The sequence below is a fragment of the Cetorhinus maximus genome, chromosome 23 (genome assembly GCF_964194155.1).
Source record: "Cetorhinus maximus chromosome 23, sCetMax3.hap1.1, whole genome shotgun sequence".
NCBI lineage: Eukaryota > Metazoa > Chordata > Chondrichthyes > Lamniformes > Cetorhinidae > Cetorhinus > Cetorhinus maximus.
In genome coordinates, this window is record NC_135901.1 from 21039305 (window position 1) to 21065543 (window position 26239).

At 45.1% G+C, this 26239-nt stretch overlaps 3 protein-coding genes across 3 annotated transcripts in view; 2 read left to right on the forward strand and 1 right to left on the reverse strand.

Moving 5' to 3' along the window:
* LOC144697342 (uncharacterized) overlaps positions 1 to 15088 on the forward strand; it is a 427355-nt gene extending 412267 nt beyond the window's left edge. Inside the window, exon 2 of the mRNA XM_078569331.1 lies at positions 14274 to 15088. Coding sequence (XP_078425457.1) covers positions 14638 to 14994 — 357 coding nt within the window. The 5' untranslated portion in view covers positions 14274 to 14637 and the 3' untranslated portion in view covers positions 14995 to 15088. The remainder of the gene's footprint in view (positions 1 to 14273) is intronic.
* Positions 15089 to 15181: 93 nt separating this feature from the next.
* Positions 15182 to 26239, forward strand: part of LOC144697346 (uncharacterized) — a 407771-nt gene continuing 396713 nt past the window's right edge. The window contains exon 1 of the mRNA XM_078569336.1: positions 15182 to 15193. The gene's annotated coding sequence lies outside the window, so the exon portion shown is untranslated. The remainder of the gene's footprint in view (positions 15194 to 26239) is intronic.
* On the reverse strand, positions 20438 to 22059 carry LOC144697615 (uncharacterized). Its single transcript, XM_078569646.1, has 2 exons — positions 21055 to 22059; positions 20438 to 20971 (listed from the first exon to the last, which is right to left on the reverse strand). Exons 1-2 carry the CDS (start codon positions 21485 to 21487, stop codon positions 20943 to 20945), a joined length of 462 nt encoding a protein of 153 aa, XP_078425772.1. The 5' UTR covers positions 21488 to 22059; the 3' UTR covers positions 20438 to 20942.

Consider the following 26239-nt stretch of genomic DNA (forward strand, 5'->3'; position numbering starts at 1 on the left):
TGCAAAAGGATTTGAGTTCAGAAGTAGGGATGTCTTACTGCAGTTATACAAGGCCTCGGTGAGGCCACACCTGGAGTATTGCGTGCAGTTTTGGTCTCCCTACTGAAGAAAGGATATACTTGCCATAGAGGGAGTGCAGCAAAGGTTCACTAGGCTGATACCAGGAATGGCAGGACTGTCGTATGAGGAGAGATTGGTTCAACTGGGCCTGTATTCACTAGAGTTTAGAAGAATGAGAGGGGATCTGATCGAAATGTATAAAATTCTAACAGGGCTAGACAGACTGGATGTAGGAAGGATGTTTCCCCTGGTTGGGGAACCTAGAACCAGGGCCACAGTCTCAAGATACGGAGCAGGCCATTTAGGACTGAGATGTTGAAAAATTTCTTCACTCAGAGGGTGGTCAACCTGTGGAATTCTCTACCACAGAAGTCTGTGGATGCCGGGTCACTGAGTATATTCAAGGAAGAAATTGATAATTTTTTGGATATTAGGGGCATCAAGGGGTATGGAGAGAAAGTGGGAACATGGCGTTGAGATGGAGGATCACTGTGACCATATTGAATAGCAGAACAGGCTCGAAGGACCAAATGATCTACTCCTGCTCCTAGTTTCTATGATTGAACCACATCTTTGGGGAGACAAGACAAGGAAGAATGTTCCGTAGGAGCTAGAATTGCCTATTCTGAATTACTGTCCTGGGCGGACATTGATACTGACACTGTGAACTCCTTTTGCAGGGGATTAAGAAGGGATAATTTGCAAAACTTTCTGAAGATCTGACAAAGTCATTTGATTCATCAGGACCTGAACATCATCGACATTTGCATGTGGAAGAAGAATTTTTTGTACGTTCTGTTGTGGGAAGATTTCAAACATCAGTGTGACTGGAGAAGCACCGAGGCAGACAGACACACCCCAAAATGAGAGTGTTCCAATGAACTGACTGTGGAAAGAGCTTTAACCAGTTACATAGCCTGAAAAAACATCACACCATTCACAGCGGGGAGAGACTGTGAACGTGTTCTGTGTGTGGACGAGGCTTCAACTGATCATCCAACCTGGAGAGATACAAGAATACCGACACCATGGAGAAACCGTGGAAATGTGGAGCCTGTGGGAAGGGATTCAAATCCCCGTCTGTGTTGGAAATTCATCAACGCAGTCACATTGGGGAGAGGCCATTCACCTGCTCAGAGTGTGGGAAGGGATTCACGCGACTAACCCACCTCACTGCACACCAACTTGCTCACTCTGACACGAGACCTTTTAAATGTTCCAACTGTGAGAAGAGCTTTAAAAGAAAACAAAACCTGCTGACTCACCAGCGAGTCCACACTGGGGAGAGGCCATTCACCTGCTCCGAGTGTGGGAAGGAATTCACTCAGTTATCCAGCCTTCAGTTACACCGGCGAGCTCACACTGGGGAGAAACCATTCGCCTGTCCTGAGTGTGGGATGGCATTCACTCAGTTATGCAAACTGTCGGATCATCAGAGAGTTCACACCGGAGAGAGACTGTTCACCTGTGTGCGGGAAGGGATTCGCTCAGTTATCCACCTTGCTGAGACACAAGCGCATTCACACTGGGGTGAGACCATTCACCTGCTCCAAATGTGGAAAGGGATTCATTCAGCTCACCCAACTTACTTCACACCAACATGTTCACTCTGACACGAGACCTTTTAAATGCACCAACTGTGAGAGGGGCTTTAAAGGCAAAATGGATCTGCTGACTCACCAGCGCACTCACACTGTAGAGAGGCCATTCACCTGCTCTGTGTGTGGGAAGGGATTCGTTCTGCTTTCCCTCAGGCTGAAACACCAGCGCATTCACACCAGGGAGAGACCATTCACTTGCTCCATGTGTGGGAAGGGATTCTCTCGTTCATCAACCCTGCAGACACACCAGCAAGTTCACAAGTTGCAGGGGTTGGATTCTGCTCTTATTGCTGCTGTTAATCACATCCAGGAGTGAACCATGTTTGTTCTGAAAGTTGGAGTTTGTTTCAGCTGATATTAATAATCTCTGTAACTGGGATGGAGTTTAATATTCTGGATATAGATTAAATTAATCAGCTTTGTGTCAAACACATGGTGTTCGAGCCCTTGGTTTCTCTAAGATAAGAAGAGACTGATTGATGTCCTGTTACCGACTGTTCCATTTTTGGGCCTTTTCTCCTTTGTTAATAGAGACTTGTATTTATATAGTGCCTTTCACAACTTCAGGATGTCCCAAAGTGCTTTACAGCCAATGAAGTTCTTTTGAAGTGTAATCACTGCTGTAAAGTAAGAAATACAGATGCCAAATTGTGCACAGCTACATCCCACTAATAGAAATGTGACTGTGACCAGATAATCTGTTCAGTGGTGCATGTTGAGGATAAATATGAAACTATACACCAGGGACAACTCCTCTCTGGAATAACAGCATGGGAACTTTTAGACCAACTGAGAGGGCAGATGGGGCCATAGTTGAAGGTCTCATCTGGAAGACGGGACCTCTGACAGTGCAGTGCTCCCTCAGTACTGCATCAGAATATCAACCTGGATTTTATGCTCATGTTTCTGGATGTGGATTTGAACCCACAACGTCCTAACTCAAAGACAAGAATGCAGCCACTGAGCCACAACTAACACCTCATCATTACTCTCGATTATTTCAGTTCTCATACCCTCAGTTACTCTCATGGACGAGTGTAAGATTTTAGTCCAGGAGTCACAGATTACCCAAAAAGAACATCGAAGTCCTAGGTAATCTTAAAGCATTTTACTAAGAAGCAATAGTTTAGATACGATACATCAATTAAATAGGCAGAAAAAACATACAGCCCATAACAGGTGAGAACGGTTTACTGGTCCTGGATTGGACAAATGGATGGGGAAAAGCAGGGGGGGTGCTAATCTCCATGGCTGGAGGTAGCAATCTCATCGGAATGGTTTACTGGTCCCGGATCAGGGGGATGCTGATCTCCGTGGCTGGAGGTGGCAGTCTCTTCCTTTCTCGGTCTCCTTGAGTCAAAGTGTTCGTCTGAAGCCAGCACGGATCACTTTGAGAAGCTCTTTGTTGTCTGAAGTGATTTTACCTTTTGGAAGACTGTTTATATACGTTATTCCTGGAGGTCTTTTGTCAATCACTTATTCAATTGTCAAGGGACAGATATTCAAGTTAATCCCTCCTATTTCCATTGAAAATCCATGAAGTCATTTTGTAGTTCATCACTCTCCAGGACATCCTGTTTAATCTTTACTCAGACAGTTAGTTAACATTTGGGTTATGAGATCTCCCCACCCAATCAAGTTTGTCTTATTTTAGGGTCTGTGCCAGAGACATGTCCTTGGCAGAGATAACAGGCCTGCACTGTGCTGTGTTTGTCAACCCAGAAAGCTTTCTTCATAAGTGAGAGAGAGATTCCTATAGTCAATAAATTTCTTTAAAAACTACAAGCTTATTGGACAGTGATTTCTTACACATCTCCCAGCCTCAAGAAGTGAATACCTTATTGACTTCTCACATCTTATTTCTGGCTAACCCAGCTATTTCTCAGCTATGAGCTTGTTCTCCTAATTTGTTGATTGCAAAATCAGCAACACAAAATCTTTGAGCTGCCACCAAGAATAGATGTAAAAGCTTCCCAGTAAAATGTGATAACTATCGACTTTGATTCATCCTCCCTATCTGCAGATCATCTCACACAATTCTAAATTATTGGCATATTGTATATATATATGGTTCAAACAAAAGTTCATGCATGGAGTTTGAAGATTTTCCAGCTCTCTGTTCACCGGCACCCACGTTGTGGATATTTTCTAAATCCAGATTCTATATCCCTCTTCACTTTAATTTTACTCCCACTGATAGATACCAGTGTGTTTAATTCTTTCCAGATTGTTTTAAAGTCAGTTTTTCTATGGAGTTTGTGTCAATACCTTGATGATTTAAAATGTTAACTCAGTCTATGGCCACATTAATCACTTCATGTTGTTCTGTTGTCGAGTAGCTGAGCATGTCTGGGACCCAGTCTTCAGTGCAGCTTCAACATGCATTTCTGCATTTTAGTTACTCCATACTTTTTTTTTTGCAAAAATATACTTTATTCATAAAATATCTTCAACCACATTCCAAACCATTTCAAAAACACCATTACAAGGGTACAATCCGCTTCAACTTTTACAAAATGTATCACCAGGTGCATCAGTACAAACAATATTACAATCATTTACAGCCTTTCATTTTGAGCTGTACAGCCCGAGGGGGTTTTAAACAGTTCCCAGCCCCTCGGTGCACTGTGGCAGAAAGGTCTTAGACAGCGACCCTTCCCCATTGCGCCTTTGCGGCAGCTGCCCCAAGCTTTAGTGCGTCCCTCAGCACGTAGTCCTGGACTTTGGATTGTGCCAGTCCGCAACACTCGGTCGGGGACAACTCTTTGTGCTGGAAGATCAACAAGTTTCGGGCAGACCAAAGCGCGTCTTTCACCGAGTTGATGATCCTCCAGCTGCAGTTGATGTTTGTCTCGGTGTGTGTCCCTGGGAACAGCCCGTAGAGCACAGAGTCCTGTGTCACAGAACTGCTCGGGATGAACCTCGACAGCAACCACTGCATCTCTCTCCAGACCTTCTTTGCAAAGGCACAATCCACAAGGAGGTGAACAATGGTCTCTTCCCCACCACAGCCACCTCGAGGGCAACGTGCAGAGGAGGTGAGACTCCTGGCGTGTAGGAAGGATCTGACGGGGAGGGCCTTTCTCACCACCAGCCAAGCCACGTCTTGGTGCTTGTTGGAAAGTTCTGGTGATGAGGCATTCTGCAAAATGACTTTGACAGTCTGCTCGGGGAACCATCCCACAGGATCCACCCTCTCCTTTTCCCTCAGGGCCTCTAAGACATTACGTGCTGACCACTGCCTGATGGACTTGTGGTCAAAGGTGTTTTTCTGCATAAATTTTTCCACGAGGGACTCCATACATAACAAATCACATCTGCACACTCACACTGGTATCCCAAAATCATGCTCCCTGTGCCATCTGATACAGGTCATTCTTGGGCTTTAAGGTAATCTTACCAAAGCCCGGGGTGGGGCTGGTGGGGGTTTCTATCTGAAGATCTTTGTTTATCTCACCCTGCATGGTGCGATGTCTCAGATAGTGGCCAGTTTATCAAATTCAGTTTTCTGAAAAGGTTCAGAGGCAAGGATACAAACATCTCCAAGAGAAAGCTGCTAATTTACAAGTCTCATCTACATTTTTCTGACTTTCACTGGAATGTACCTGGATACCAGACTGATCTATTGTATTGAACTATACCCAGGGTGAATTATTCCAATTCCCATTTGGTGGTGCGATTTTCTCTATCTTTTATTCTAAGTGGGATATCCCATTAATTACCATTCTATCTTATTCAGGAGCCCTGGAGTAACTTTACTGTCCAACTGAGTATTTGCATAATCTGGTGTTTTTGCATCAGAGACAGATGTGCTAATTTCGAGGTGACTTCGATATATCCCCTTCTCTACCACTACATCTTGGCAGATAACAAATGGGATAAAGCCAAATCCTGAAAAGGCAAAGTCTTTAGTTCAATTTGTAACCACATTGTCAGTTGAAAGGGCCAATAGCTGAAGTCACTGGGTGTCTGGAGCTGCTAGTCCGGGTACCTGATTCACTGCAGCAACCAGCCAATCTGTTCCTAATTCACATGGCCTCTATCATTGCCTCTAGCTGTTGCTCAACAGGATCAGGACTCAGTTGTACAGGAGCAGAGAGAAAGCAGGGCTCACTGTTACTGTCAGTCTCCACACGGCACCGATTGTGACAGTGACGGACATAGTGGCCCAGGTGGTTATGATTATAACAATGCACCGAGGCATCCCTTCCTGGCAACAAGTTCCTGGATAGTCCAGGTTTCTGGTTGGGCTATGGGCCTTTGATGGCCACTACCTTCACCTTCCTGGGTGCTCAGGTCCATGGATCTGATCCAAGATTATATGGGGATGGGGGAGCAACTCATCCTAGGGCGTTGTTTAAGTGTTACAAATGACCAATGCACTGTGGACTAACAGCTGGAGCCCTTTCTGAAGAGTGCATGTTAAGCACTCAGGTTTACTTTTTATGACTCCCCCAAGAATTCTCTTATAAGACACATCAAAGTTAAAGTTATTGACTTTTATCAGGACCACCCATAAACATGCCACAGTCCTCTGGAGAATTCTCTTCAACTCCAGCTATTCTCAGAGGTAAAACTTTCATTGACCATCTCTTGACTGTGGATGCCTCAGTCCCTTGTCCTGATAAGCTAATCTGCTTGTTGCTTTCTTTACCGCAAGTCTCTATGAGGATCACTGTAGATTCTCCCACTAGCTTTAAACTATGAGACCTTCTGGCTTCCGTTCCCTTACGAAATTCAAACTGAGATGAAGTCTTACCTGCATTCCACATGGTGAATCATTAAGTTAGATTCTTTTTAAACTCTGTTTACAGCAAACATCTATTTAACTGTCATTTCCTTTGGCTATCTTCTCTCGGTGCGCTACAAACCACATGAGGTCCAAACTGCAACTAACTTTGCAAACACCCAGATAAATTGAAACCAGAGAATCACCCAACTCCATGACAATATCTGCTTCAACAGACAGTTTATGTCTGGTTCATGAGATCCAATTGTATCGGGGTTAGAAATATCTTTTTAAGGGCCTGTGCTGGAGACATGTCCTTGGCAGAGATAACAGACCTGTCCTTTGTTTGTTTGTTACCCAGCAAGTTGCTGTGGAAGCTTTCTTCATAAGAAAGAGTGAGCAATTTCTGCAATATTCCATAAATTTCTTAAGATTTTATACATTTATTAGATAGCAATCTCTTAGAGTCTGGTACTTGGATTAGGCTTGTCTCCATTCCCGTGCTGAGGGGATTTCTGTGCCAGACGGGACAGGTAACATTTAGGGTCTCTCGATTCTCCAATTCCCATTCCACTTCTTTCTGGTGGATAATGGAGGTGTCACTGTGAGTAATGTGCAAGTCAGTAAGAATTGTCAGCAAGGATTAGTCAGGACTTTCTGAATGGAGATGTTAATCAGTGGAACCTTCCAGACACCGATTTGTACAGTTCGTACCAAAGATCAATTTAGGGTTGAAGTAAAAGTTCATGATCTTTTTGTGAACTAATTTCTGATGAGAATTCCTAAATTATGGAGAAAGATCACAGACAGTGGTTCTTAAAGGGACACTGCAGCCCCAATAACACAATTAGTTATAGATCCAGAATATTAAACTGCAGTCCAGTTACAGGGATTATTAACATCAGCAGAAACAAACCCCAACTGTCAGAATGAACATGGTTCAGTCCTGGTTGTGATTAACAACAGCAATAATAGCAGAATCCAACCCCTGCAGTCACTTGTGACCTCGCTGGTGTTTCAGCAGTTGGGATGAATCAATGAATCTCTTCCCACACTCGGAGCAGGTAAACGGTCTCTCCCCAGTGTGAACTCGTTCGTGTCTCAGCAGTTGGCATGAATCAGTGAATCCCTTCCCACACATGGAGCAGGTGAACGGCCTCTCCCCAGTGTGAACTCGCTGGTGTACAATGAGACTGCCTGAATGCCTGAAGCTCTTTCCACAGTCAGTGCAGCTGAATGGTTTCTCCCCAGTGTGAACTCGCTGATGTTTCAGCAGGGTGGATGAAAGCCTAAAGTTCATTCCACAGGAAGTGCAGCTGAACGGTTTCACCTCAGTGTGAACTCGCTGGTGTGACACTAGGTTAGATGAATTGATGAATCCCTTCCCACACACGGAGCAGGTGAATGGCATCTCCCCGGTGTGAACTCGCCGGTGTAATGCTAGGTTGTATGACTGAATGAATCCTTTCCCACACACTGAACAGGTGAATGGCCTCTCCCCAGTGTGAACTCGCTGGTGTAATGCTAGGTTAGATGACTGAGTGAATTCCTTCCCACACACGGAGCAGGTGAACAGTCTCTCCCCAGTGTGGATGCGTCGATGAGTTTCCAGCTTGGACGGGCAAGTGAATGCCTTTCCACAGTCCCCACATTTCCACGGTTTCTCTGTGGTGTCGGTGTCCTCGTGTCTCTCCAGGTTGGACAATCAATTGAAGCCTCGTCCACACACAGAACACGTGTACGATTTCTCCCCGCAGTGAATGGTGTGATGTCTTTCAGGCTGTGTAACTGGTTAAGGTTCTTTCCACAGTCAGTGCACTGGAACATTCTCACTCGGGTGTGTGTGCGTCTCGGTGCTTTACCAGTCACACTAATGTTTGAAATCTTTTCCCACAGACAGATCAAATATTTCTCGCAGTCCTTATATTTCACCCCTCTCCTATTTTTACTTAGTTCTGTTGAAGGGTCATGAGGACTCGAAACGTCAACTTTGTTCTTCTCCGCCGATGCTGCCAGACCTGCTGAGTTTTTCCCGGTAATTCTGTTTTTGTCCTCCAACCAATCGGAGTGAATGAGGGGCGGGGCTTATCCCGGATCTCCCTCATTGGCTGAAACTCAGCATCATTTTGAAAGCTGATTTGTCACAAATCCCAGCGGGAAACTGGACTTTTTCTTAGCGGTGACAGGCCCGGGGGCAGCGGGCTCACTGGCCGCCACCTTGTGGGAGTCAGGGCGGATCAGGGAGGCGGGGCTTCCTCCCCGGTGACAGGCCCGGGTTACCCGGGCAACGGGCCGCCGCCATCTTGAGCTGAGGGTTTTCCATCCGGGTCTTTAGTGAAGGAATGGACAATGAGCTGGAGTCAGTTTGAAAACTGTTCAGAGGAAGGTCTGAAATCAGATTAACATCCAGATACCTGTAAGGACAATAAAGTTTACATCAATTATGTGTTTAAAATGAAATCAGAATGCTGGAAATACTCAGTTCTGAAGAAGAATCATATTGTTTTTGTGACTGGAAGCCTCTGTCCAGTGATGTAGCTCAGGGTTCGGTGCTGGGTCCCTTGATGTTTACATTAATGATCTAGACATGAATGTCGGAGGCCTGATCAGTAAGTCCGCAAATTACATTAAAATTGGTGGCGTGGTAAATAGCGAGGAGCCTTAGACGACAGGGCGATATAGACGGGCTGGTCAGATGGGCAGAACAGTTTCAAATGGAATTAAATCCTGAAAAGTGTGAGGTGATGCATTTTGGGAGGACTAACAAGGCAAGGGAGTACACGATGAATGGTAGGACCCTTGGAAGTACAGAGGATCAGAGGAACCTTGCTGTGCATGTCCATAGATCCTTGAAGGCAGCAGGACAGGTAGGTCCGGTGGTTAAGAAGGCATATGGGATACTTGCCTTTATTAGTCGAGACATTGAATACAAGAGCAGGAAGGTTATGATGGAGCTGTATAAAGCGTTAGTTAGGCCACGTCTGGCGGACTTGTGCAGTTCTTGTCACCACACTGTAGGAAGGGTGTGATTGCACTGGAGAGGGTGCAGAGGAGATTCACCAGGAGGTTGCCTGGACTGGAGTGTTTCAGCTTTGAAAAGAGGCTGGATAGGCTGGGGTTGTTTTCCTTAAAGCAGAGAAGGCTGAGGGCAAACCATTGAGGTGTACCAAATTATGAGGGGCATGGATAGGGTAGATAGGAAGAAACTTTTCCCCTTAGTGACAGAAATCTTTGTATCCTCACTGGCTATGGGTGAGGTCCCAGAGGACTGGAGAATGGCTAGTGTTGTTCCATTGTTTAAGAAGAGTAGCAGGGATAATCCAGGAAATTACAGGCTGGTGAGCCTTCCGTCAGTGGTAGGGAAATTAATTGGAGAAGACTCTTCGTGACAGGATTTACTACCATTTGGAAGCAAATGGGCGTATTAGTGAGAGGCAGCATGGTTTTGTGAAGGGGAGGTCGTGTCTCACTAACTTGATCGAGTTTTTCGAGGAAGTGACAAAGATGATCGACAATGGAAGGGCAATGGATGTTATATACATGGATTTCAGTAAGGCCTTTGACAAGGTCCCTCATGGCAGACTGGTACAGAAGGTAAAGTCGAACGGGATCAGAGGTGAGCTGGCAAGATGGATACAGAATTGGCTTGGTCATAGAAGACAGAGGGTAGCAGTGGATGGGTGCTTTTCTGAATGGAGAGCTGTGACTAGTGGAGTTCCGCAGGGATCAGTGCTGGGACCTTTGCTGTTTGTAGTATACATAAATGATTTGGAGGAAATGTAACTGGGCTAATTGGTAAGTTTGCAGACGACTCTGAGGTTGGAGGAGTTGCAGATAGTGAAGAGGATTGTCAAAGGATACAACGGGATTTCGATCGGTTGGAGATTTGGGCGGAGAAATGGCAGATGGACTTTAATCCGGACAAATGTGAGGTAATGCATTTTGGAAGGTCTAGTACAGGCAGGAATTATACAGAAAATGGCAGAACCCTTAAGTGCATCGATGGGCAGAGGGATCTGGGTGTACAGGTCCACAGGTCACTGAAAATGGCAACGCAGGTGGATAAGGTAGTCAGGAAGGCATATGGCATGCTTGCCTTCATTGGAAGGGGTATTGAGTATAAAAGCTGGGAAGTCATGCTGCAGCTGTATAGAACCTTGGTTAGGCCACACTTGGAATATTGCGTGCAATTCTGGTCATCACATTACCACAAGGATATGGAGGCATTGGAGAGGGTGCAGAGGAGGTTTACCAGGATGCTGCCTGGTCTGGAAGTTATTAGCTATGAGGAGAGGTTGGAAAAACTCGGATTGTTCTCACTAGACCGACGGAGATTGAGGGGCAACTTGATAGAAGTTTACAAAATTATGAGTGGCATGGACAGAGTAGATAGTCAGAAGCTTTTTCCCAGGGTTGAAGAGTCAATTACTAGGGGACAAAGATTTAAGGTGAGAGGATAAAACTATAGAGGAGATGTGCGGGGCAAGTTTTTTACGCAGAGGGTAGTGAGTGTCTGGAATTCGCTGCCAGAGGAGGTGGTGGAAGCAGGTACGATAGTGGTGTTTAAGAGGCAGCTTGACAAATACATAAATAGGATGGGAATAGAGGGATACGGACCCCGGAAGTGCAAAATGTTTTAGTTGACAGGCAATATGATTGGCGCAGGCTTGGAGGGCCGGAGGGCCTGTTCCTGTGCTGTACTTTTCTTTGTTCTTTGTTTGTTCTTTGTTCTAGTGGAGGGGTCAATAACCAGGGGGCGCAGATTTAAGGTGAGGGGCAGGAGGTTTAGAGGGGATTTGAGGGAAAAAAAATTCATCCAGAGGGTGGGGGTATCTAGAACTCACTGCCTGAAAGGGTGGTAGAAGCAAGAACTCTCACAATGTTTAAGAAGTATTTAGATGAACACTTGAAATGCTATAGCATACAAGGCTATGGGCCAAGTGCTGGAAAATGGGATGAGAGTAGACAGGGGATTGATGACCAATGTGGTCATGAAGGGCCAAAAGGCCTCTTTCCATGCTGTAAAACTCGATGATACTATTGAATTGGAAATGTTAACTCTGCTTCTCTCTCTTCACAGCAGCTGCCAAACATGCTGAGGATTTCCAGATCTTTCCGTTTTTATTTCAGATTTCCAGCATCAGCTGTATTTTGCTTAACTAATTATGTTTTTCTGACGTTTTTTTGCTTTTTTGTTAAGAATAACATAATTGTTAACATTTAAATGTACAAATCAGTGATATGTATTTGTTTAACTGAGACTAGGCTGTTCAAGAGCAATGTCATAAATCACAAAAAATATAGTGAAAATCTGGAATTCTGTTGAGATTTCGTCAATTGAAAATTGAAATGTCCTGATGAGTGCAAGACAAAAAGATTTGACATGTCTCTTTTTTCAGCAATACTCAAATTGAAAATTAAATAAACTGTGATTGCTGGACTTTTATGAGGCAAGAATATTGACGGTTGTGGAATGAAGGCACGTAGATGAATTTAACATAGAAATCAGGCATCTGCATACTGGAGCTCAATGTCTGAGGCTGGACTGATCCTGGTTTTGTATTGGAGGTGGTGTAGGTTTCCCGCCTGTTCTGTAGATTATCTCCATGCCTGTGAGTAATTTTCTCAAGGTGAGATGCAGAGAGGAAAATGGAAAATGGGGCTGGTGCAATGACACAGCCTTGTCTGATCCCAGTCTTCACTGAGATAGGGTCTGTGGTGGTTCCATTGCTGAGGATCACAGCTTTCATGTCATCATGGAGTACGCGAAGGATGGTGGCAAATTTCTGAGGGCAGCTAAATTTGAGGGAGATACTGCATAAAACTTCACCAGTGGCAGTGTTAAAGGCTTCTGGGAGGTTGAAAAAGGCCAAGCACAGCAGTTGGTGCGGTTCCTTGCAATTTTCCTGGGTTTGCCACACAGTGAATCATGTCTGTGGTGCCTCTCGATGAGGGAACATCACCCTGTGAACCTGGAAGGAGCTCTTTGGCCACCAAGAGAAGGTGATCGAGGAGGCAGAGAGACTCCTCTGTAATTACCACAATCGACTTGTCTCCCTTCTTGAATACAGTCACAGTCACAGTGTCACAGACATTCCCTGGCATGCATCCCTTTTCCCAATGAGGAATATGAGGTCGTGCAGCCGTGCGAGAAGATTAACTCCACCGTGTTTCATAATTTCAGCAGGGATTCCATCTGCTCCAGAGGCCATGTTGTTTTTCAGCTGTTGAATGGGTTTTTCACTCTCGCTCCGGACCGTGGTAGCACCGAGACTGAGCCGGACAGGATATTGAGGAATGGAGTATGTGTACCTACACCACAGGGACTACAGCATTTCATGAAGGCACCTCATCACTACCTTCTCAAGGGCACTTAGGGATGCCCAATAAGTGCTGGCCTAGCCAGCGAAGCCTACATCCCGTAAAATAAATAAATAAAAAAGTGGAAGATAAGAGTCTCTGTTGAGGAGTTCTTCACAATGTTCTCTCCAGTGAGCACTACTGCCTCCCTGTCCTTGATGAGCTCCCTCCATGCTTGGCTCTCAGTGAGGTGGGTCCTTGAGTACTGAAGAAATGTCATTAGTGTCCACAAGTTGTTGGGCCTCCTGTGCACTTTTTACCCACCCTTGTGTGTTTTAGCACCACCCCCCACCGATTAATATTAACGGCAAGATCCAGGAAAATGTGGACCATTTTCCATATCTTGGTAGCTTCTTTTTGTTGAAGGCAGACAAAGGCAGTGAAGTTCATCATCACCTCTAATGTGCCAGCTCAGCCTTCGGCCGAAAGATGAACAGTGTATTTGAGGACCAGGATGTCAAACCTGAGACTCAGGTCCTGGTTTACTGGGCAGCAGTGATCCCCCTGCTCCTACAGGCTTCGGAGACTTGGACAACCAAGAACCACCAGCGGTGCCTTCACAAAATCCTCCAACTCTGGTGGGAAGAAAGGTGGTCAACCAGCAGTGTCCTTTCCCAAGCCAACTCACCCAGCACTGAGGTGCTAACCACTCAAAACCAGCTCCACTGTGCAGGACATGAAGTTCGTATGCCTGACTCCAGAAACAATTGTTCCACTTGGAACTGAGTCACATCAGGAGACTCCCGGGAGAAGAAAGGAAACATTTAGGCATGTCCTCAAAGCATCCCTGGAGCGATCAAACATCCCTGCAGTCTCATGGGAGTCTCTTCATCATGACCAACCAAACTGGAAGAGGTTTATTTCTGAAGTCACCAAACAGATTGAGAGGCTTCATCGGGTGTATGCTGGGGTGAAGCTGAGACTTCAGAGAGCACACAAACCACCAAACACCTAATCTACCCAACCCATCAAACACCAGCTGCCCATATGTGACAATGTCAGCAGAATATGCATTGGACTTACCAGCCATCTCTGAACCCAATGAGCAAGAATAGAAGCAAGTCATCCTTGATCCTGAGGGACTGTTTAAGAAAGGGAGTCAGGACGAATCAGAGGGGTGGGGTTTTCTCGTTGACAGGCCCAGGTCACCCAGGCCACCATCTTGGAAGAGGTGTGTTCAGCTGGCAGGACGCATGCGTGTCCATCTTGGTGACGGAACAGAGAGTGGGCAGGGCTTCAGGGTTCCAGTGACCAGCAGAGAAATGGTTGATTCATTCATTTAACTCTTACTGTGCATTCAGGAGTCGGAGAGCTGAACCCAGAGTCGAGGGAGAGAGAAAACTGGGAGTTGAGGGAAGAAATGCTGGAGATGGTGAGATGGGTTCGGATTTTAGCATAGGGATGGGAGAGTGTGTGGGATGGGGATTTACAGCTTCAAGGGAAACAATGTTCCATAGAAACTAAATTTCTCTTTTCTAAATTTCTGTCTTTACAGTGGTGACTTTTATAAATTGCTTTTACAGGGCACTGGAAGGGGAGGATTTACAGATGGGAAACTCAAATCAAACTTCACATCAGGATCTGGTAGAGTCACTCACTTCATCAGGACCTGAATATCATCGGCCTTCGAATGTGGAGGGAGAAATATTTGCCTGTTCTGTCTGTCAGAAAAGATTTCAAACATCAGCGTAACTGGAAAAGCACCAAAGCACAAACACCTAAGTGAGAGTGTTCCAGTGAACTGATTGTGGAAAGAGCTTTAAACAGTTGCACAGCCAGAAAAAACATCACACCATTCACAGTGGGGAGAAATCAAACAGGTGTTCTGTGTGTGGATGAGGCTTCAACTGATCCACTAACCTGGAGAGACACAAGGACAACCGCCCCATGGAGAAACCATGGAAATGTGGGGACTGTGGAAAGGGATTCAAATACCCATCCCAACTGGAGATTCATCGACACAGTCACACTGGGGAGAATCCATTCACCTGTTCCAAATGTGGGAAGGGATTCACTCAGTTATATGGCTTACATACCCACCAGCGAGTTCACACTGGGGAGAAACCGTTCACTTGTTCCAAGTGTGGGAAGGGATTCACTCGGTCAAGCCACCTGCTGAGACATCAGCAAATTCACACTGGGAAGAGACTTTTTAAATGTCCAGACTGCGGGAAGTGCTACAAAAGTTCCAGGAAACTGTCGTGTCATCAGTGTGTTCACACTGAGGAGAGACCGTTCAGGTGATCTCACTGCGGGACTGAATTCAGGAAATCATCTGAACTCACTGTGCACCAGCGAATTCACACTGGGGAGAGACCATTCAACTGCTCTGTGTGCGGAAAGGGGTTCACCCATTCATCCAACCTGTTGAGACACCAGCGTATTCACTCTGACATAAGACCATTTAAATGTTCTGACTGTGAGGAGAGCTTTAAAAACAGCAGTGATCTGCTGAGACGCCGACTCAAACACACTGGAGAGAGGCCTTTCATCTGCTCCGAGTGTGGGAAGGGATTCATGGATTCTTCCGGCCTGCTTAAACACCAACAAATTCACACTGGGGAGAAACCATTCATCTGCTCTGAGTGTGGGAAGGGATTCATTCAGTCATTTGCACTGCTGATACATCAGCGTACTCACACTGGGGAGAAGCCGTACATCTGCTCCGAGTGTGGGAAGGGATTCAATGTGTCAACCACCCTGCTGACCCACCAGCGAGTTCACACTGGGGAGAGACCGTTCACCTGCTCCGAGTGTGGGAGGGGATTCATTTGGTCAAAACACTTGAGGAGACATCGACGCACTCACAGTGGGGAGAGGCCGTTCACTTGCTCTCTGTGTGGGAAGGGATTCACTCGGTCATCTAACCTGCGGAGACACCAAGAAGTCCACAAGTGACTGCAGGGGTTGGATTCTGCTGTTTCTGCTGCTGTTAATCACATCCAGGACTGAACACGTGGGTGAATCCTGAGGTGTGTAAGAAATGTATCCCAGCCGCTCTCTTCCATGGTTCAGAGCTCCTAGACACGGAACAGAAGGCTCCTTTACAACTGTGTTTAGAGTCAGAAAGAACAACGGTGAATGCTGGAAACATGCTGTCAAATCAGAGGTTGGTGTAAAACTGTGACCTGCTCCTGTCTGAAAGTGAAACGGCAGGTTTAAGTTTCCAGTCTGAAAACAACTATGGTAATTATGGTACGAGGATTTAAAATTTTTGTGTGACATTCCTGATTCTACCAATGTAAGGCAATAACAACAATAAGTTGCATTTATATAGAACCTTTAACAAAGTAAAACATCCCGAGGTGCTTCACGGATGATCAAAAACTTGGTCAAAGACTCAGATTTAAAGGAGGAGAGGAGTTTAGGGAGGGAATCCCAAAACCCGGAGCCTCGGCAGCTGAAAGCACAGCCGCCAATGGTGAAGTGATGTGGGTGGTGGATGTGCAAGTGGTCAGAATTGGAGGGGCGCAGGGAGCTTGGAGGGTCGTGGGGCAGGAGGAGGTTCCAGAGACGGTCGTCATGGAGAGAATGGCTGCCGCCATGGAGCTTCAAGCACGGCTCTGAAATGGGTCCATGCAGGTCATGACCAAGGCCATGCAGGAGATATCTGCTGCCTTAAACAGGATGACAGACACTGCATCTGTGACCTTACAACACATCACTGATCTCCACCAAGCTGGTCTGCAGCAGAGTGGGAGGAATGATGTGACGCTGGTCCAGAAGAGGGATGATGGAGAAAGGGGACATGGAAATGGGAACTCCGATCAAAGTGTTCCAGCCTCTCACCCATTAACCACCCCCCAACCTCAAGCCGCACGAGGCCCTGGCTGACAACACGCTGCCCCGTCTCCCACCAGCTGAATCTGCCCCTGCACAGATACAGGTGGACCAGTCTTTGCCGGGACCCTGAGGGGCTCTGACACCCAGAAGACGGAAACCACGAGCCTCTCGGCAGTGAGAGCAGGGATGTGAGCAGCCTGTCTCTCCCTCTGCTGAAAACACACAGGATGTACAATGTAGAAGCAATAGGAAGGGTCTGGGCCAGAAATTGTAATTCACCAAGGGTGTGCATACAGGGGTTTGACAAAATGTTAATTTCCTTTTGAAATAATGACAGAAAATGTATTGATTGGAACCATTTCCAGCTCTTGTCCATGCTGACATCCCGAGGGCCAGCTCACCCTCTCACTGGGTTCGTGCTTTAAGATTATTAGGTTATTAACAAGATGATTGTTAACATTTAAATTGATAATTAGAAGCTAACATCTAACTTCTTCAGAAATTCTCCTTAGTCGTGTAGTGGACTGGGGAAACTTAGAGATAGGACATGGTGTAGGAAAGATGTCAAGGTCGAGATTCTGGGAGGTTATGTCAAGTCTTAAAAAGCTTACTGCAGCTTAAAGATGCCTTGAAGCTGTTTGTGTAAGTTAATACATGACATCAATAAAATAAATGACAACAGGATGTAGCAGCTTTGAGATGAGAGGAAAACAGATCAATGAGGAATAAGCAGAACATTACTTGATTTAAGTGAAGCTAGTTTTGTTTACATGAACTGTGAATATGATAAACTAACGTGACTCAGTGAAGCTAGTATTGCTCACGTGAACTATGACTGGGCACAGGGAGGGGTTAGTCAGGGTAAGAGAGACCCTCCCGAAATAAAGTTGTGTGGGGGAGAGGAACATGTATCAGAAGATAAAACCCCTGAGAGAGAAAAAGCTCAAAGACCAAAGATCAACACTGCGAGAAGTCCTTGGTGCGCTGAACTCTCTGGTTCTCGACACGGGTAGTATAACCTGCATTGAACTGCAAACCACTGCCTGGGTTTGTCACCTTAGTTTGCCTGAACTTGGCCTGACATTTTCCACAATAAACTCAATTCCCAACTAAGCTCTGCTGCCAAGTCTGTTCCTGACTGAAAAGAGGAGGAAAACTTCCAAAATCATACCAGGCTGAATGTCAATCCGGGCTGGGAGCCATTGGGTGGATTTGCAATGGGTGGATGAGTGGGTGAAGGAATGTTCAGTGAAAAGGGAGGGGGAGGGGGGTTTGATGCTGGTAGTGGGAAGTGTTCATTCTGAAGGAGTCCCACCTGAAACAACGACCATTCATTTATCACTTTGAAATGATGGAGCCACTGTGTATTTCCCCAGTTTTGTTTTTTTTTTCCGTGTTCCAGTATTTGTATTTTATTTTCTCTCTGTTAAAACATATTCTTTTGTAACACTGAAATCCAGACGATTTGAAGTTTGTTAAAGTCAATCCCCATCGAGTACACAAGATTCAACTGATCATAACTTTTTATGGTATCAATAAACAAAGATCTTACAAGATGTTGATTGGGGAATTGCTTTTCTCTGAGACCAGGGATGGTCAAACTATGTCCCAAAGTTCAGATTTCGGCCTTGAGCCTGGGCTATCGGGCCCACATACATGGAGCACCATTACCCAATGTCCTTCATCCTTGATTTTAATCTCTCCACCATTGGTGGCAGTGCCTTCAGCTGCCTAGACCCTAAGCTCTGGAATTTCCTCCCTAAGCCTCTCCACCTTTCTACTTCACTTTCCTCCTTTAAGACACTCCTTATAACCGACCTTTTTAACCAAGCTTTTGGTCATCCGACCTAATATGTCCTTATGCTCCTGTGAAACTCCATGGGATGTTTTATTATGTTAAAAGCTCAATATAAATATAAGTTGTTGTAGTTGTTGTTGTAGCTCAGTCAGACCTGATCATTTACTGAGTGAGTGAGTCTTTGTCATAGTTCAGTGAGATCTGATCACTTACTGAGTGAGTCTGTAGAAATGTAACTCAGGCATAGCTTGTGTCATAGTTCAGTGAGCTCTGATCACTTACTGAGTGTATCTGTATAAATGTAACTCAGATAGACACAATTTGTTGGAACAGACCTGGGAGATGGAAGCTCTAAATTAACGACCAGACTTTCTGTTACCAACAATTGGGAAAAGGTGAATTTTTTCAATCATTCAAAAAACTAATGAAGTCATTAAAGATGGTTTGTTGTTGTGAGCTGCATTATCTGGTAGAATTAGTGTGAAGGAGTGGGATTGATCCACAGCCTGAGTCACCAGTTTAAGGACAGGAGGAGAGAGAATCTTGAGAGGAGAAAAGAATAAGTAGGAGACAGGACACTGAATGTGGAATAATGAGCAGAGAGGGAGAGGAGTGTGTGGGACAGAGATTTACAGGTTTGGGGGAATGAAGGGGAAAAATGTTCCATAGAAACTAGAATTCTCTGTTCTGAATTTCTGTCCTGTACTGACAGTGATGACTTTTGTAAACTCTGTTTATGAGATATTAGAAGGGAGAGGATTTGCAGATGGGAAACTCAAACCAAAAATCTCAACAAGATCTTATAGAATCACTTAATTCATGTAGGATCAGCCTCTGATTATTGCAGGAGGAATGTTTGTTCTGTCTGTGGGAAAAGATTTAAATCATCAGCATGACTGGAAAATCACTGGGACACAAACCCGAGTCAGAAGCTCATGTCGAAGTCAAATATGACATCAAATGTGCAAAAAGTCCAGTTTAGCCTCAGACAGTTATCAGGGAGAGGAATGGAGTTGGTAGCTAGGGAATGAAAACAATTACTTCAGTCTTCCCAATAATTAATTGGAGAAAATTTCTGCACATCCATCACTGGATATCAAACAAACTACCCTAATTTAACAAAAGTGAAGTCGAGAGAGTTGGTGGTGAGGTAGATCTGGGAGCTGTCAGTGTAAATATGAGAACTGAGAGTGTTTTCAGATGATGATTTCATTGGAAGCAGGTTGATGAGAAATAAAAGGAGACCGAGGTGATTTCTTTGGGGATACCAGAGGTAACTGTGGGATTGGAAAGGGAAGACATTACAAGTGATTCTCTGACTCTGATTCAACAGAGAAGAGTGGAACCCGGAGAGAGCAGCCCCACCCAGCTGGACGACAGGGGAGAGGTGATGGAGCAGAATGATGTGGTCGACCTTGTCAAAGGCTGAAGACAGGTCGTGAAGGAAGAGTGTATCCTTGTCACAGTTACATAGGATGTCATTTGTGACTTTGATAAGAGCAGGTTCAGTACTGAGGCAGGGCAGGAACCTGATTGGTGGGATTCAAACAGAGAATCATGGACACAAATTCGGGAAATGACAAACTGCTCTTGGACTTTGAGAGGAAAGGGAGGTTGGAGATGAGGCAGTAGATTACAAGTACGATGGAGTCAGAGTTTGTGTTTTGAGGAGAGGGTGATGATGGCAGATTTGAAGGAGAGAGGAACAGTACCTGAAGAGAGAGAAAACTTAACAATGTCAGCGAACATGGGGAAGTTGGGTAATCAGCACTTTGGTGGGCATAAGATCGATGGTGTAGGAGCTGGGTCTTAGGGATAAGATGAGCTTTGAGAGGGTAGGAGGGGAGCTGAGAGAGAAACTGGAGAAAGGTGTGAGTTCAGGGCTCAGGCAACGGGGAGTTTTAGAGACAGTTCAGCCCGGTGGGCTAGTGGAAGGGAGGGAAGCAGCAGAGACAGCTGATCGGATTGTCTCAATCTTAGTGACAATGATGCTCCATGAGCTCCTCACACTTCATGGAGATGAGGGTGGAGGAGACAGGGGAGAGGGAGAGCCCTCAAGAGGAACAAATTTGAGTTAGAGATATTAAAAAGATTCAAGACAGTATGTTTAACACAAGGATGATTTATATGACTTCATACACATTATTATTTCTGGGATGGCGTTTATAAACATAATCTGAAAGAGACCAAAATAAACACGATTCAGTTCTGGACATGAATAACAGCAAAATCCCATCACCATAGTTACTTGTGAATTCGCTGATGTCTTAGCAGGCTGGATGAGTGTGCAAATTTCTTCTTACACACAGGGCAGATGAATGGCCTCTCCCCAGTGTGAACTTGCTGATGTGTCAGCAGGTTGGATGATCGAGTGAATCCCTTCCCACACTCAGTGCAGGTGAATGGCCTCTCCCCAGTGTGAACTCGCTGATGTTTAGCGAGGTCAGATGATGTCTTAAATCCAGTCCCGCAGTGAGAGCACCTGAATGGTATCTCATCAGTGTGAACACGTTGATGGGACATTAGTTCCCAGGAGCCTTTATAGCACTTCCCACAGTCTGGGCATTTAAAAGGTCTCTCACCAGTGTGAACTCGTTGGTGTGTCAACAGGTTAGATGACTGAATGAATCCCTTCCCACACTCAGGGCAGATGAACGGTTTCTCCCCAGTGTGAACTCGCTGGTGTTTGAGCAGGTGGGATAATTGAATGAATCCCTTTCCACACTCTGAGCATGTGAATGGCCTCTCCCCAGTATGAACTCGCTGGTGTGTCAGCAGGTTGAATAACTGAGTGAATCTGCACCCACACTTGGAACAGGTGAATGGCCTCACCCCAGTGTGAACTCGCTGGTGTCTCAGCAAATGGGATAACTGAGTGAATCCCTTCCCACACACACAGCAACTGAATGGCCTCTCCCCAGTGTGAATGCGTCGATGGGTTTCCAGCTCAGACGGGTAATTGAATCCCTTCCCACAGTCCCCACATTTACATGGTTTCTCCCCACTGTGACTGTGCTTGTGTTTTGACAGGCCAGCTGATCGGCTGAAGCCTCGCCCCCACACACAACACGTATATGGTTTCTCTCCACTGTGAATGGTACTTTTTCCTTCCATGTTCAAAATCTGATGATATTCAGATAAACTGGGCGACTCCATCAGATCCTGATATGATGTTTGGCTGGAGCTTCCTGACTGCGAATCCTCCCCTTCTAATACCCTGTGAAATTGATTTAAAACAGAAAAAAGGGAGTGAGAGAGAACCCACAAAAACACGAAGGCAGGTTGTGAAATTGAGCTGAATGAATCTGGTCATTTGTGGGGCCGGCACTAGGAAAAAGTGATCATGAAAACTGCTGGATTGTCATAAAAACCCAACTGGTTCACTAATGTCCTTCAGGGAAGGGAACCTGGCACCCAGTCTGGACCTACACAAAACTCTGGCCTCTCTCCAGAGGAGAGAGAGAAAGAGGGAGGGAGAGATGTGGGAGAGGCTGAGGGCAAAGGAAAGGGATGTTATATATCTACAACTCAACCAAAAATTTGACAAAACCCCCCGAACCCTCAACCTCCACAGCCTAGTGGGACCAGCAGGTATACGCGAACGCCATCATCTCGAAGTCACACAACATCCAAACCTGTCTGACATCCAGTACTGGATGAGCAGAAATTTCCCCCTTTTAAATATTGGTAGACAGGAGCCATTGTCTTCAGTCCCCTCCACAAACTCTACTGACTCCATCCCTCTCTCTACCATTTGTGTGAGGCTGTTCACAAACGTTGTCGTATTTCACCCCCAGCTGTGCTTCCAACTGCATATCCACATGATCACCTATTTCCATCACAGCAATAAAATCAGAAAAAATCAGAAACACTCAGCAGGTTAGGCAGCATCTTTGGAGAGAAAGAGAGTTAATGTTTCACATTGAGACCTTCCATCAGAACTGAGGAAAGATAGAAATGTAATAAGTTCTCAGTCAGTGTAAGGGGTAAGGAGAGAATAAAAGGGAATGTCTGTGATAGGGTGGATCCTCCTCAGGAACATCACCTGAGTTTTCCTCTGCCTCAGTTCAACCATTTTTGAAACTCTGTATCGTTACTCACACCATGTCCCTTGCACACATCACCACTCTGCTCGTTGACCGATCCAGGCTCCCAGTTAAGCAACAGCTTAATTTTAAAATTTGCATCCTTGTTTTCAAATTTCTCCATGGTTTCTCCTCTATCCAGTCACACAAATGTTCAAAATTTCCCATGCTCAAAATAGACAAACCTTATCCCTTCCACAGTCAAAGGCCAATGATATTCAGGTTCTAATTAATCGAGTGACTCTGTCAGATCTTGATGTGATCTTTGCTTTGAGTTTGCTGTGTGTAAATCCTCCCCTTCTAACCCCCTGTAAAAGGAGTTTCCAAAATCCATCCCTGTCAGTCCAGGATAGAAATGCACAACATTCTCTTCTCCTGCTGACAGGGACAGGGATGACCGCGCATGCGCCCTGCTGCACATTGACAAGATGGCAGCCGTTAACCCGGGCCGATCGCCGAGAGTTGAGGCCCCGCTCGGTGCTAACGGGAGACCGGTAAACTTTTTTTCGGGATTTGCAAATTATACAGCATATTTACGAAGTCTTCCCGCCCATCCTCCGGATCCATCGCTCTCTCGGCCCCACCATTTCCCTCTTTACCGATTGTGGATCCAGGAAAGATACGTCTCTCAGTCGCCGTTTCTCGTACTGCACATGCTCAGAACGCTGGGTGGGATGGCACATGCGCATTGATGTCCAGCCGCAGCAATCCCATTGCGCATGCTCGGCATGCTGGATGATTGACGGCAACTCTGGGCCAATAGGAGGAGGAGGCAGGACTGGAGGACCAAGCAGGAGCAGCTGGTCCTCCAACCAATTGGAGAGAATGAGGGGAGGAGCTGAGTCCGGATCTCCCTCATTGGCTGGGACTGCGCATCATTTTGAAAGCTGATTTGTATCAAATTCCAGGAGAAAACTGGACCTTTCTGTTTGTGGCTTTAAACAGATGAAACCCTGTGGGTGTGGAGCAATCATTTCAACATTTTTTAATGAAATGTGGGAACATGATGAAACAATGTACAAACAATTCAAGGGCTGATTTAAAGGAATAACTGGACAGACAGGGAATATCACCATTAGAACAAGGAGAGTTTCAATAAATGAACCAACAGAAGGGTTAGGATAGGTTAGGGAGAAGGCTAATATTGTCATCATTCAGAACTACAGACGAGAAAGGAACAACTGATCTCAAAGACAATCTCTTGTAGTATGAGGAGATGTGCTGAATCAGGTTTAAATGATATATAACAAAAACAGAAAATGCTGGAAAAACTCAGCAGGTCTAACAGCATCTGTGGAGAGAAAAACAGAGTTAACATTTTGAGTCCTTATGACTCTTCAGAGCTGAAGAGAAGTGAAATGTAATTAAAGTTAAAAGCAATAAACTGCGGATGCTGGAAATCCAAAACAAAAACAAAAATACCTGGAAAAACTCAGCAGGTCTGGCAGCATCTGCGGAGAGGAGCACAGTTAACGCTTCGAGTTGTTCTGTTGAAGGGTCATATGGACTCAAAACGTTAACTGTGCTCCTCTCCGCAGATGTTGCCAGACCTGCTGAGTTTTTCCAGGTATTATTGTTTTTGTTTTGTAATTAAAGTTAAACTGTTTCAGGGGGGTGGAGCAGGTGAAGCTGGATAGAAGTGGAACACCTTCGGTCTGTCCGCAAGCATGACCCAGACCTTCCTGCCGCTTGCCATTTCAACACCCCATTCTGCTCTCATGCCCACATGTCCGTCCTTGGCCTGCTGCAATGTTCCAGTGAAGCCCAACGCAAACTGGAGGAACAACACCTCATCTTCCGATTAGGCACTTTACAGCCTTCTGGACTTAACATTGAGTTCAACAACTTCAGACCATGAACTCTCTCCTCCATCCCCACCCCCTTTGTATCCCCTTTTTTCAATATTCATTCTCCTTTCTCAATTTTTAATTTTTATCCATTTATTTTTATTTAAATTCATTTTTATTCATTGTTTTATCCGATTTTCAATCATTTTTCCTGCCACCATCCCCTCCCCCCACAAAGGCCATCTGTCACTTGTTCATGTTGTTCTTTCCAGAGTGCTTACCCTTGTCCTGCTATTATCACATTCTGCTCTCTGACCTTAATGCCACCAGCACTTCCTTTAGCCAGTATCACTATCTTTAACACCACTTTGTCCTTTTGTCCATGACATCTCTGGCAATCTCTCCTTTGCCTCCACCTATCACTGGCCCTCCATCCACCTCCACCGCCTTAAACAGTTTCAGTTTAATTACATTTCACTTCTCTTTAGCTCTGAAGAAGAGTCATAAGAACTCAAAACGTTTATTTTTTTTTTCTCCACAGATGCTGTTAGATCTGCTGAGTTTGTGCAGCATTTTCTGTTTTTGTTTCAGATTTCCAGCATCCGCAGCTTTTATTTAAATGATGTGTTTCCTTTATTGAACAATCATATTAAAATCTGTCATTCAAATGGGGATATGGATTATTACAGATTTGATTTAATTGCATTAATCCAGGAAGCCTTAAAATCAGACTGACAGTAATTCGGAACCAGGGTTCAAAATACATAGGGGCAGTGGGCAAATTCACCCCAAAAAAGTCCGTGAAAATTCAATCACAGGGACAACCACTGGAAGAAAAAAATTTTGCGGGAGACGGAATCTGTGAGCAGCAGCTCCTCCAGTCACAGATTCTGTCTCTCCTGAACTTGCTGCTGCTGCGGAGACAAATGTGTGATTGGGGGAGCAGCTTTGTAACATTTTAAGGAAGGAAGCTCGCTGGCGTGCTGCCTCGTTCAGTGATATGTGGAGGAGCTGTGTCACCCTGGGACAGCACTAGAGGGTTTCATAACAGTGTAAGCCTCATAAGCAGCAGTTCAACCAACACGTAGAACTCTCCCCATTCTGCTGAGAGAGATAAGATTTATTTTATATATTTCAGGAAGTGGATTGAATGAACACGGGGGTATACGGCACAGGAACTTGAGTAAGAAGGTATTGTGAACTCATTTGCTAATCACATTTATGAAAATAGAAGTTGAGATACATTTGTCCACGATTATGTTCTTAACCACTGTTATTTGCTCACAGACTACATACAGAATCCCTGGTCTGAGCTGATCTCAGCTGATGTAGTCAGGTTGCCGATGAGTTTTGAATGTAAATTCACACACAATGAAGATCAGAATGGTGAGGTTTTTCCTGCTCCACCATCCAATCCAATAAACAGTCTGCACCTATTTACTAAATTTATTATTCAATCATGTTGGCTCTTACCCTCCTAAACTCCAGCAGATACAAGCCTAGTTTGTCCAACCTTTCCTCATAAGACAACCCACCCATTCCTGGTATTGATCTACTAAACCATTGCTGAACTGCTTCCAATGCATTTACATCCTTCCTTAAATAAGGAGACCAATACTACACATAGTACTCCAGATGTGGGATCATCTGTATAACTGAAGCATAACCTCCCTACTCTTGTATTCAATTTCCCTTGCAATGAACGATAACATTCTTTCAGCTTAGCTAATTACTTGCTGTACCTGCACACTAACCTTTTGCGATTCATGCACTAGGACACCCAGATCCCTCTGAATCTCAGAGCTCTGCAATTTCTCACCATTTAAATAATATGCTCCTTTTTTATTCGTCCTGCCAACATGGACAATGTCACATTTTCCCACGTTATACTCCATTTGCCGGATCTTTGTCCACTCACCTAACCTATTTGTATCCTTTTGTAGCCTCGTTATGTCCTATCACAATTTATTTTCCTACCTGTGTGTCATCAGCAAATTTAGCAACCATACCATTGGTTCCTTCATCCAAATCATTTA

Bases quoted from the DNA above. Each gene is read 5' to 3' on its own strand.
- LOC144697615 (XM_078569646.1), bottom strand. From the start codon at position 21,487: ATGGAGTCGCCCAGTTTATCTGAATATCATCAGATTTTGAACATGGAA. The intron at 20,972-21,054 runs GTGGAAAGGGAT...ATCTGCCCTGAG, and splicing joins GCCATTCACATGCTCAGAGT to TGTGGGAAGGGATTCATTCA.